At 46.0% G+C, this 13,394-nt stretch overlaps 1 protein-coding gene and 1 pseudogene across 1 annotated transcript in view; one reads left to right on the forward strand and one right to left on the reverse strand.

Moving 5' to 3' along the window:
- LOC149470540 (uncharacterized) overlaps positions 1-9,098 on the forward strand; it is a 699,116-nt gene extending 690,018 nt beyond the window's left edge. The window contains exon 2 of the mRNA XM_089662730.1: positions 7,167-9,098. Coding sequence (XP_089518856.1) covers positions 7,481-8,707 — 1,227 coding nt within the window. The 5' untranslated portion in view covers positions 7,167-7,480 and the 3' untranslated portion in view covers positions 8,708-9,098. The remainder of the gene's footprint in view (positions 1-7,166) is intronic.
- The window catches only part of LOC149470550 (uncharacterized), a 263,673-nt pseudogene that overhangs the window by 34,994 nt on the left and 215,285 nt on the right, over positions 1-13,394 (reverse strand).

Raw genomic sequence — 13,394 nt, forward strand, 5'->3', positions numbered from 1 at the left:
GATGCTGTTAGCTAAACCTTCTACCAATAGCTGTACAACAAAATAACAAACGGATCACCCTTTCATCCAGCTGTGGTCTAATGCTGTTTAATGCCCATGATACCCAGCCAAGCATAGCCTCTTTGAACAATGCATACACTTACCAACTGCTTATATCTGCAGGCTGACATCTTATTCCCAATAGTCTATCCTTGGCCTGACTCCTCTATACAACAGATGTTTAATATCTGATGGGGGGGCACAGTCTCTGATGGGGGTCTTTGTGAACAAGTCGGAAGTGACGAAACGCGTCAAGGACGTAAGGACGTACAATACAATTTCAAACCGGAAGGAGCGGCACGGCCATCTTGAACACTGGAATTCAGCTATATGGACTGTGGGAGAGGATGGACGTTGGCGTTTTCTATGTAAGCTATGAATAAATTTGTGAAATCCCTTTATATACTTCATTGAGTCTTGTATTATCTGCCCCTTTTGAGGAACGGGGAAGGTGGATTGGAAGCATTAAGAAGCTTCCGAAGAGGGGGAAACCTTGGACTGCCTTGAAGGAGTTTTGCTTGGTCTGCATTGGAAGAGGGTAATAGTATTTATATCACAAGAGAGATGGCACTATCTCATTTGGATGCATGGGATTTTTTATGAGAGGGTAATGGTATTTAGTTTATTTGGATGGTAACACTGGTGTGGAGTGTTGCACTTTATCACATTTTGGAGTGTTGATTTATCACGGGTGGGAGTCCAGGAGGAATCACTCTTAGTTTTCACGAGTGTTTTGTTGTTGTAATGATAACACACTATATTGAGTTTATATTTTTTTTGAGGTATCCTGATTTGAGGTTCCTGGATTGAAATTCAGCAAAGTGGAGTAGTCCTCAACGTTTGAAAAAGCACTATTTATTGAAAAGCACTTTATTTTGGACTTATATGTGGACATTTGCTGCTATATGTTTTGCACTGGTGGGGGTGGTTGAGGGAGTATCGAAAAGATATTATTTATATTCTCCAGGGTGTCACCCATCCTCTGGAACTCCCTGCCCCAACCCATCAGATTATCACCTACTCTCCTTTAGGCGCACCCTGAAAACCCATCTCTTCAGGGAAGCCTACCCCACCCCCTGCTAACTTGCCGACCTCCTCCACTCTTCCTACCACTCCATCCCCCACAGCTATCTCCTCCTGTACCACCATCCCCTCCCTCCTAGATTGTAAGCTCGAAAGAGCAGGGCCCTCGATTCCCTCATGTTTTGCATTGTATTGGTATTGTTCTGTCACATGTTCTGTCCCCCTTTGTAATGTACAGCGCTGAGCGAACTATTGGCGCTTTATAAATACTGTATAATAATAATAATCTTGTTTTTGGCCTCTGTGGCTTCTGAAGATGTTCACTGCTCCCCCACGTTTTCCTTGGTAGCCTGAGTTGGGCCTGCCCAGGACTTTTTTTTTTTCCATCCATTTATATTCCAGTGACATAGACAGATGGTCAACCTACCTGTTTTCACATCATGGCCTTTTGGCCTCCTGACCTGTTTTGTCAGACATTTCTCTCTCTTTACTAACCTTGCTTCCCCCACTTTTCTCCTTTCTTTCTCTTTTTCCTGTCCCAGGGGTGATGATGGCGCCATGATGCAACACCTACAATCAGCTTTGCATCTGTCCTTTATCATGGCTCCAATAAATATACTTACCCTGAATGTTTGGGAAATACAAAGTTAAGGCCTTCAAATCCTTTGCCCATGCCAAAGCACATGTGGTGTGCCTGCAGGATACTCATTTTACTGCCAGCCATATGCTGAAATATCTCAGCTCTTCCTACCCACAGGTTTATATGGCTTCTGCCGCAACTAAACACACAGGTGTACTCAAAGCTTTCCACTGCTCTACTCCCTTTACACCCAAGGCAGGGATCTGGGACCCAGAGAGCCGTTATATTTTCTAGTGGGTCACCTCCTTGACTCAGAGGTCACTATAGCTTCATACTTTGCCCCAATTGCAGTCCTAACTCCCATTTGCTACAAGTAATAGATTCCCATAAATTAGGTACACTTTTACTATGTGGCAATTCCAATCAGCCAGTTTATCCCTTTTTAGACAAATCCCCCATAACCTCTTATCCATCCACATCCTCCTTCCAGCAACAACTCCAATAACGCTCTCTCATAGGCACATGACAAGAAGCTAACTCAGATAGGAGACACTATACATACTACTCATAGCAATGGGTAAGCCCGGGCACACAGCAGAGGGCAGTTCAGGCAGGCAATGGGTAAAGTCCAGGCACACAGCAGAGGGGCACACAGCAGAAGGCAGCTCTGGCAGGGAAGGGTTAAGTCAGCTTGGCTGCAGCTCAGACCTCTCACATCACCCTGGGTTACAAGCAGGGAAAGATCTCCTGCTCAGGTCCTGCTCCAGTCTTTTACCATGGGTTTCCCCCATGGGTTGGGAAGGGAATCTCATCCTCTTATGCCTCCCAAGGTTTCCCTCTTGTGGGCCCTCCAGATGGCTTCCCGCCTGTCATCCAAAGTGGCCCCGGAGCCCAGGATGGTCATCTCCTCCTCATACCAGGTGATCCAGGGGCTCCTGGGGCTTTGGTTGTCTGATGCAGGGCATTCTGTCTCTGAGGGGCATCCAAGCTGTCACCCCTCTACGGCTGGCTTCCTCGATGGCGGTGACCAGCTATTCCTTGGATAGGCCCATTCTGGGGAGGCCTAGTTCCCGGGCCCTCTCCTGCAAACTTGCCACAGTCCAGTTCCTGTACTCACTAGCCCGGGTTAGGTTCAGCATCAAGGGGCTATTGCTCTCCATTGTCTTCTTCCACGTTCTGATCCCACCACTGCCAACCAGTATGTGACGGAAGTGTAGGTGGGACAGAACACAAGCGGAGAGCAGTGGGCACACAAGGCTTTTATTGAGTGATTTGAAAGGCACTTGATAGGTATAGCAAGGGGAGAGTCCAGGGGCACACAGCAGAGGGGCAGTTAAGGCAGGCAACTGGTAAAGTCTGAACACACAGCAGAGGGGCAGGCTGCCAGGCAATGAGTAGGCACACAGCAGAGGAGACACAGTAGAGGGCACACAGCAGAAGGCAGGCTGTCCAGGCACACAGCAGAGGGGGCGCGTGGGGACACCTAGGTGACCTGCATGTGGAGAATCCACATGCAGGCACAGTGGGGCGGTAGACTTCTTGGTGCCCAGCTGAGAAGAGGTGTGATCCTCGCCGCAGGAGGCATGTCCCTGGTGCCAAGCACACCACTTTGTGGGCTACGTGCGGGTGCAGGGACATGCAATGGGGAAGGGGGGAGAAGAGAGGGAGGGTGGACTGTGACAGGCACATTCTGCTTTTTTGGACTGTGCCATTTCTTCTGGTGATTTGCACGTAGATGTCGTGAATTGATGAGAGCATGTAAATGTCTCATTTGTCCCTCCACTTCATAGCCAATATTTCTTTGCTCTGAAAACTCAAACTCCCCTCGTAGTTTTGTGTTCACCTTGTTGTAGTTTTGTGTTCACAAGCTTTCCTACTAGTGCCACATGCTAGTGTTTTCCTTCAGTGAAGATTGTGGAAAAGGGACAAGCTGGTTTAGTAATTCTCAACATAGAGATGATAACCCTTTTCAAGGAGTGGAAATACAAGCACCCAAATTATTATTATTACATTGAGTTTATACAGCGCCAAGGGTTTGCTCAGCGCTGTACAATAGAGGGGGGGACAATACATGAAACAGTACAGCAACTACAAACAGCACACGAGGGGTTAGAGGGCCCTACCCTTTTGAGCTTACAATCTAGGAGGGAGGGGGTAGTGGTACAGGAGGAAGTGACTGTGGGGGATGGAGTGGTAGGAGGAATGAAGGAGAACGGCAGTTAGGTGAGGGTGGGGTAGGCTTCCCTGAAGAGGTGGGTTTTCAGGGAGCGCCTGAAGGTGAGGAGGGAAGGTGACAGTCTGATGGATTGGGGTAGTGAGTTCCAGAGGATGGGGGAGGACCTGGAGAAGTCTTGCAGACGTGCGTGGGAGGAGGAGACCAGGGGGCAAGATAGAAGGAGGTCCTGTGAAGAGCGGAGGGTACGGGTGGGGTGATACCTGGAAATCAGGTTGGAGAGGTAGTCGGGGGCAGTGTTGTGCACGGCTTTGTAGGTCAGGGTTAGTAGTTTGAATTTTATGCGTTGGGCGATAGGGAGCCAGTGGAGGGATAGGCAGAGGGGGGTGGCAGAGGTGGAGCAGTTGGTGAGGTGGATGAGTCTGGCCGCTGAGTTTAGGATGGTCTGGAGCGGGGAGAGCCTGCACTGGGGTAGGCCGGTGAGGAGGGAGTTGCAGTAGTCGAGGCGTGAGATAATCAGGGAGTGTACGAGTAGTTTAGTGGTGTCTGGGGTGAGGAAGGTGCGTATTTTGGCAATGTTGCGAAGGTGGAGCCTGCATGTGTTTGTAAGTGATTTGACATGAGGTTGGAAGGAGAGGTTTGAGTCCAGAATGATGCCAAGGACTTTGGCTTGCGGGCGGGATTGATGGTGGTGTTGTTGGTAGTGATGGATAGGATGGGGGGGGGGCGGGCAGGGGGGAAGACGAGAAGCTCGGTTTTGGAGAGGTTAAGCTTGAGGAAATGGAGCGACATCCAGTCAGAGATGTCGTTTAGGAGGTGAGTGATGCGGGCGGAGAATGTGGGGGTGAGGTGGGGGGTGGAGAGGTAAATTTGAGTGTCATCAGCGTAGAGGTGGTAGTTGAAGCCGTGGGAGTGTATGAGTTTGCCAAGGGAGGAGGTGTAGATGGAGACGAGAAGGGGTCCAAGGACAGAGCCCTGGGGGACCCCAACAGAGAGGGGGAGGGAAGGGGAGGTTGCACCGTTGTAGGAAACGCTGAAGGAGCGTCGGGATAGGTAAGAGGAGAACCAGGAGAGAGTGGTGTCTCTGATGCCAAGGGAGAGTAGTTTATTAAGGAGGAGGGGGTGGTCAACTGTGTCGAAGGCCGCGGAGAGGTCCAGGAGGAGGAGGACAGAGTAGTCGCCTTTGGCTTTGGCGGTTATGACTTCTCCACTTGATCCAATGCAATCTGGGCATTCAGGGGGATGCAGCAGTTTGTCCTTTCCTTTGTACACGAGGAAAGCATAGGCGTACCTAATGGCTCTTTTGCATAACTTGAAGAGTTTAACCCGATATCGGACTCTTTTGCTGGGGATAAGCTGCTTGAAGCTCAGCCTGCCAGTAAAAGGGACAAGCGACTTATCCATGCTACATTTTATACATATTATCATATGCTGGGTCATTTTGGGGAGAGCACTGGGTGTTACTGTTGTAATGGAGGAACCGCATGATCATTAGATATCTTGTTCTTAACATGACTGATAAGTGAATTTGGACATTTGAAAGATGGGGTGGGTGGACCAGTAGGAGTGTAATTCTTGTAACTCCTCGCTGCTCTTGTTGGTCTTGCTTAGGACTTGGTATGCCTCCTCACAGGTACATTTTTTTTTTAGACATACTGGTGACTGTGGGCTGGGGACACTGGGAGAGAAGATGGGTGCTGATGAGGCTGCAGTGCTGGATGCTGATCGGGCTGCAGTGCTGGATGCTGATCGGGCTGCAGTGCTGGATGCTGATCGGGCTGCAGTGCTGGATGCTGATCGGGCTGCAGTGCTGGGTGCTGATCGGGCTGCAGTGCTGGGTGCTGATCGGGCTGCACTGTGGGTGCTGATGAGGTGCTCTGCTGGGTGCTGACCAGACTGCTCTGATGTGCACTTATGTGAATTAATGAGGCTGCACTGAGGAGGTTGCACTGATATGCACTGCTCTGAAGCTGCACTGATAAGCTGGCATTGATATGCACAGGTGAGGCAGCACTGATAGGTGCTAATGAGCACTCACTGATGGGCACTGATGAGCACTCACTGATGGGCACTGATGAGCACTCACTGATGGGCACAGATGAGCACTCACTGATGGGCACTGATAAGCTGTAGTGATGAGCCATCACTGATGGGCACTGATAAGCTGCAGTGATGAGGCATCACTGTTGGGCACTGATATGCACTCACTGATGGGCACTATAGGGCACTGATGATCATTAAAAGGGCACTGATGGGCACAGTAGTGTACACAAACTCACTGTTTGGCCACTGATCTCTCTCCTTTTCTTGCACTCAGTATCGATGTGAGGAAAGGAGAGAGAAGACCTAGGCATGACCCTGCATTGTGTACAAACGTGATCACTCATCATTGGACAGAGCGATCATGTGGTAAGTGGCCACTGTGATAGGCCCTTTACCCTTGTACATGGCGTGCTGTGTTCAAGCTGACCTCTCCGGATGTGGCCATCGAAGGAGTACAGGAAGCACAATCACAGGAGGACGTTTTATGACACCCTCCCAGACCTGGCTGCCTACGCTGTAGTTGTCACTTGCCCTATCGGCAAGTGGTTAAGCAGCTTAGTTACAAGATATGTTCACTCATACTTTCCACTCAGAATTATTTAAAAGAATACAATCAAATAACAGAAGTTGTGATATGTGTCCAGCTTATGTATGTCAAGGTGATGCAATACAACCTCCCCTATGGCCCTATGTCTTCATTTCTTCAGAATCATAAAACACTGGACCCTAAACTGTTCCTTGATTGGGTCACAGTAATGGATCAAGGACTATGTGTAGAGTATTAACTGTCTACTGTGGAGGGCCTGAGTCCTAAATGATGCCTTCTCCTTGTAGTATAAGGCTAGGTTCACACTAATGCAGAGAAATTTTGATCCAATTTTCAATACAATTTTGTAGTGGGACTTGGTATGGTTTGGATACATTTTTAATGCGTGTTTTTACTACTGTGACCCATGTCTGTTGTTAGCTAATGGTCATGCAGTTTTTTTCCCATTGCCATGCGATTCAGGGCAACCCAGGTCACATGTGAAATTGCGTCATTGTTATCCAGGACTACATATGTAAACTTTATTAAAAACATTATTGGAAAAAAATAGCTGCTGTGCTGAATTCTCACAAAGCTGAACACATTGCCTCTGATTATCATACAGTTTATATGATCACAATGCTCTGAGTGGGATCAAAGGAGAGATTCTTTGAAGAAAAAATGGTCAATTGTACTAGCACATGGAAATATAAAGAATACTGTTTTTCTCTATAAAATTAGAAAACAAACACTGACTTTTATTTGTTTTTATCTCTGTACAGGTGGATTGATGAAGTAGGTTTTTGGTCTTCACAAGTCACATTGGAGACAAATCATACTGGTGTTCAGAAAAAGTTTTACTGCACTTCACTGGAGGATTCACACAGGATACAAGCCATATCCGTGTTCTGAATGTCATAAATTGCTTTGGATCCTCTTCAACATTGATCCAGCCTCAGAGGACAACAGGAGAGAAGTAATTCCTGTGTTCTGGAAGTGACAATGACTTTACAGTAAAGTCCAACCCCTGTATACATAAGAGACGTCACGGAGAAAAAAAGATAAATCTTGTTAGGAATGTGACAAAGGTTTTACAATGGAAGCAAAGTTTATCAGACACCAGAAGATTCACGCTGGAGAGAAGCCATATCAGTGTTCTGAATGTGACAAAGCTTTCACAACAAAGTCAAACCTTATCAGACACCAGATGATTCACACTGGAGAGAAGCCATATCGGTGTTCTGAATGTGACAAAGCTTTTACATTGGAGTCAAGCCTTCTCACACACCAGAGGATTCACACTGGAGAGAAGCCATACCAGTGCCCTGAATGTGACAAAGCTTTTACATTGGAGTCAAGCCTTCTCACACACCAGAGGATTCACACTGGAGAGAAGCAATTTCAGTGTTCTGAATGTGACAAAGCTTTTACAAGAAAGTCAAACCTTATTATACACCAGGTGATTCACACTGGAGAGAAGCCATATCAGTGTTCTGAATGTGACACATTTTTTGGAAGGAAGTCACAGCTTGTCAGACACCAGAGAATTCATACTGGAGATAAGTTGTATCAGTGTTCTGAATGTGACAAATATTGTACAGGAAAGTCAAACCTTATCACACACCAGAGGATTCACACTGGAGAGAAGCCATATCAGTGTTCTGAATGTGATAAAGCTTTTACAGTAGAGTCAAGCCTTATCACACACCAGAGGAATCACACTGGAGAGAAGCCATACCAGTGTCCTGAATGTAATAAAGCTTTTGCAGTAGAGCTAAGCCTTCTCAGACACCAGATGGTTCACACTGGAGAGAAGCCCTTTGAGTGTTCTGAATGTGACAAAGCTTTTATAATGAAGTCAGAGCTTATCAGTCACCAAGTAGTCCACACTGGAGAGAAGCCATATCAGTGTTCAGAATGTGACAAAGCTTTTACAGTGAAAGGAAACCTTATCAGACACCAGGTTGTTCATACTGGAGAGAAGCCATATCAATGCTCTGAATGTGACAAAGCTTTTACATTGAAGCCAAACCTTATAAGACATCAGATGGTCCACACTGGAGCAAAGCCATTTCAGTGTTCTGAATGTGACAAAGCTTTTAAATCCAAGACAGAGCTTATCATACACCAGAAGGTTCACACTGGACCAAACTCATTTCAATGTTCTGAATGTGATAAAGTTTATAGAAAGAAGACAAATCTTATCGTACACCAGAGGGTTCACACTGGGGAGAAGCCACATCAATGTTCTGAATGTGATAAAGCTTTTGCAATGAAGCCGCACCTTATCAGACACCAGATGCTTCACACCAGAAAGAAATAGTATCAGTTTTCTGAAGTTGATAAAGCTTACCAGTCACCAGGGGTCCATAGTCTTCATCTTCAGCTGCAGAGAGGAAACTCCTAGAGAAGTGGGGTATTAAAGATGTAATAGCTCAGCCACTGTGGAAGAGCTGAGGGTGTCCCAGCAGTTCCTCCACCAATGTGATCCTACAAGCTAATGAGATTGTTAAAAGATATAATGCTAATTTGAAAAACAAACTTACTACAATGTGTGAGCAAACCATGATAAAAAGGATGATGCATGGAGCTTAGTGCTTATATCCATCAGATTCACACTTGAAAGACCTTTGAATGCTTTACATTTTTGGACAAGTTGAAAAGAACTGTGTTTTCTTTATGATTATTATGTTCTTCCTGCTTAAGGAGATTTGTGTGAGTAATTTGTTTGCATTGTACATTAAATGACATGCATTCCCAGATGGTTTCTTGTTTAGAAGATCCTGAGCTAATACATTAAGGGTTCATTCACACCTGCAAATGCACTGGGCCTCTAATTAGATGTGAGAATCCCAGCAGGGGCTCCCGGAATTAGCAGCTGGAGGCAGCTGCATTGAAAGCAATGGGAGGCTTCTAGCTCCTGCAGCTAATCACAGCCACTCGCAGGCAATCACTCATGCAGCAATCCCATGCTAGTGATCAACCTTGGATACAGGCAAGGACCATTTGTAGTAGTGAATTCACCCTAACAAATCTGCCTCAGCAACAGAGACTAGGTAGTGGTCTAGTGGAATCTTGATAAGCCTCTGAAGCTATGTTTGAGGGCTATGGTAAGGTTTTCTCTCTATCAAGGTGTTTCTCTTTATCAACGTTCCTGCTGAACTATAACCACTGCAGCTTCCTGTTAATACCTTAGTAGAGCTGGCCTGTGTTGTTTCTGCTATGCATTAAATCCTGATGCAGGCAATCTCCTTGGCTTGTAGTGCAAAACATGGAGTTAGCTGCAGGGTGCTCCACAGGTCCAGAGCCATTGTCCGCCAGCAGTAGAGTGTTGTCCCTGAAGACCCTTGTGGGGCTATGCTAACCAAGTTGGAAAAAGCCATGATGGGGTATTTCCCTCTGCTAATCCTTCCAATAAATGTGCCAGTGGTTCATTCACATAGACACACACCCAAACAGCATGAATAACATTTTGTTTATTGCTCAGGAGCAGTATGGAGCTGTATGCTGGCAACCTGTGATAGTCAATAGAGTGATAGCAGCTGTCTACACACTCAGGTTTGAGAGGGGCATAGAGACAGGTGTGTGGCCCTGAATGCACGCAGCATGCGTTCTGAACTGTGTCTCCATTGACTAACATTGGCTGCTTGCATGCAGCTCCACAAGCATAATCAAAGATATCTTGAACGCTGTATGGGCTTCTTTGCCCATGTAAATGAACCCAACAGGGTAGCAACCCTAAAAAATTCCCCTGCACAGGGTGTGTTTTAGTTCTAAAACCCCTAGGAGTGTTTGGGGACCAGTGACCACCCTTCCAGTGGTCGTAGCTTAAAGCTGTGAGTATTTAGATTTTGGTAGCCTTTCCTGGAATTGTCACGTGTGCTGGGTGCTACTGCACCTGCAATCTTACTGAGAATCACTGCATCTGTTCCACCTGACTCTCATTTGGGTCACTGCAGTTGCACACCCTGCCTCTTCCTCTTTCTGGGTGCACCTTTCAATTCCTGGCTCTCCTTTGTTTTCACAGTATTCACTGTACTATCTGGGTTCACAGTAAAATGCAAGTTCTTAGCACCAAGGCCTTCCCTCCTTTTCCACAGCAGAGGAGGTCATGAGTATCCCTGTGGGGACAATATTCACGAGTATGGCAGGTCACAAGTGTGAGGAAAAATGTTCAGTCCGAGTCACCATCCCATGTTTAGCACTTGGCTCAAATGGGGATGGTAGTTTGAGGACCGCTGAGGACCCTAGAACCCTTTCCTCTGATGGTTGTCCCCAATCTCACTCCCTACCTTTCTCTGATCATTCTGCTATCCAGTCTGCCACCCAAGATTCTTCTTTCCTGTCCAAAGAGGAATTGTATACCACAAAGTCATAGTTCATGGTGATAATTTCAGGCCTTTTTAAGGCCATAAATTCCAGGGGGTCACACCTGTGCATAATCGACTTCCCCTCACGACTCCGTCATTGACTTTTTCCTTGAGCCAGACAAGTTTCCCGAGGGGAAATGGGTAGTTGAAGATGATCTGTCTCCTTCTGAGGAGATAGGATCACAACTCCATTGCTGAGATTTCACCACTAAAAAGGAGCGTATGCCAGCGATAAGGTTAGCAATGGTACCCCTAAAGCCCAACTCCAGGTTTTCTGTTATTTGGTTTATTTGGTGAAGCCGGCCCAAATAAAGTATTTCCATGACTAAGAAATGTGGCCACTGTCAGCACTGTACAAACTGTATGTAGCTTCAGCAGTACGGGGACTTGCTGTCAGTACAATGGTGTCAGCAGCCACATCTCTTAGTCATAGAAAACGTTTATTTGGACCAACTATTTACAGTAACACAAAACCCTGAATTAGGCTTTCAGAATACCATTGCTAACCTTCTTGCTGGTGTACGCTCCTTTTTAGTGGTAGATCAATCATGAGTCTGCTTATCCCAAGGTATCCAGCATCTGGTCCCTTAGATTGTCTGAACCAGCTAAGATATTCCTGTTCCACTCACTGGTGGAGTCCGTTGACATGTCTTATTGAGGGAACTCTCCTCCTTAATGGGCAGTTCCTGTGATAGATCCTGCCATTTCTTGTCACAACAAACCCTTTGTGGTGTAACCTTCACTGCATGGACTAAATACAAGCCAGAGATCTCGGTTCCATCCTTATGGATGTCTCATTCCATAGCCAGTTGGACCTTTTACCTACTGCCTTATGCTACTGCATGAACAGCTTGGCAGACACACTTCATCAGATCTCCAGGGTGAGTCTCCCCTCCATCCATATGGACATGGCACTTTGGCTTCAGTACCCTCATGTTTCTCCCCCACTTCATTACCAGGCCTTTTCTCAGTTTTCTGCATTGTGATATTTTGACAATCATGCAACACTCAATTTTTATATCATTTTATAGAATCAGCGCTTTCTTTTGGTGGTTTTTAATCATCATTGGGTTTTTATGTTCTACTATAGAAAGGAAAAGGACTGAAATATATATATATATAATGTTTTTCCTAATATACTGTGTGTGTGTATATATACAGTAGACCTTCCAATAACCAATCTTTCTTAATACATGTATGCCAAAATGTATTCTACATTTTTTTAAATAAAAATAAATCCAAATCAGTGTGTATTGTTTATTCTGTGGGAAAGCTCTGCAGTCTGCAAACTATGAGATATACATTTGAAATGTATCAGTCCTGATGTTCTAACTGAATATATTTCTTGAGGCCCTTAAATGAAACTATTTTGGGAAGAAAGCATGCCAAGGTGTTGTCTAAGGTACATTGTGAGTTTTTTTGAAGATTTCATTTTTTTGCCCCAAATTTTTTTGCTGCATAAAGTTTTTTTTTTTAAGATATTTCTCTCACAAAGCATGGGAAAACTTATAAATATGCCCTGAGACATAATAAAAGGTGAGGTTGTTGAGGGACGTTATGTTTCACTTCACGTGCTTTCTTACGTGCGAAACAAAGGTGCAGTCCAGTCCGGGTTTCCGGTGTCATCCTGGCAGTGTGAGATCTGCTCTGGGTTTTGCTTCCCATTTGTGACCAGCAGCAAGTGAGATAAATAATGGAAGGGCTGGAGCAAGAGGGTGCTCTGGACTGGAACTCAGGAAGCCACCTGAGATGGAGGTCCATGTGGATATCTCTCTGTCAGAGAAAGGAAAAGGTTTGCTAAATGCTTGGGGTATTTGTATGGCCGGGAGAAGCCCTTCACCTGTGAGAGAGGAATCTGTAGAGCAGTGTTTCTCAACTCCAGTCCTCATGGACCCCCAACAGGTCATGTTTTTTTAGGATTTCCCTCAGATGAAACAGCTGTGGTAATTACTTAGGCAGTGAAACTGATCAAATCACCTGTGCAAAATAGTGGAAATCCTGAAAACATGACCTGTTGGGGGTCCATGAGGACTGGAGTTGAGAAACACTGCTGTAGAGTTTCACGCCTGGATGGCAAGGATTTCTCTTCTCATTTGTTTCTCTGTGTCTAAGCTTTTTCTACAACTGACTACAAGTCTGAATTTTCAGAAAAGACCTGTTGTTTGGCCTGCCTTCTTCCCAGGGAAGGTGATCCCCACTTTACCCGACCACCACAATATATATAGAGATCACAGACCCCAGATTGTTCCTGCAGTTTGTCCCAGGTTCTATTCCCTATTGGGTGTATGCAGGCCAGGAACATAAAAGATTCTCCAGAGAGGTCCTGCTGATTGTCCAAGGTTCTATTCCCTATTGGGTGTATGCAGGCCAGGAACACAGGAGATTCCACAGGCTGGTCCTGCTGATTGTCCAAGGTTCTATTCCCTATTGGGTGTATGCAGGCCAGGAACACAAAAGATTCTCCAGAGAGGTCCTGCTGATTGTCCCAGGTTCTATTCCCTATTGGGTGTGTGCAGGCCAGGAACACAGGAGATTCCCCAGACTGGTCCTGCTGATTGTCCCAGGTTCTATTCCCTGTTGGGTGTATGCCGGCCAGGAACACAGGAGATTTCCCAGACTGGTCCTGCTGATTGTCCCAGG

Source organism: Staurois parvus, unplaced genomic scaffold (genome assembly GCF_062004578.1).
Source record: "Staurois parvus isolate SC_StPar_1 unplaced genomic scaffold, SC_StPar_1.0 ptg000039l, whole genome shotgun sequence".
Lineage (NCBI taxonomy): Eukaryota > Metazoa > Chordata > Amphibia > Anura > Ranidae > Staurois > Staurois parvus.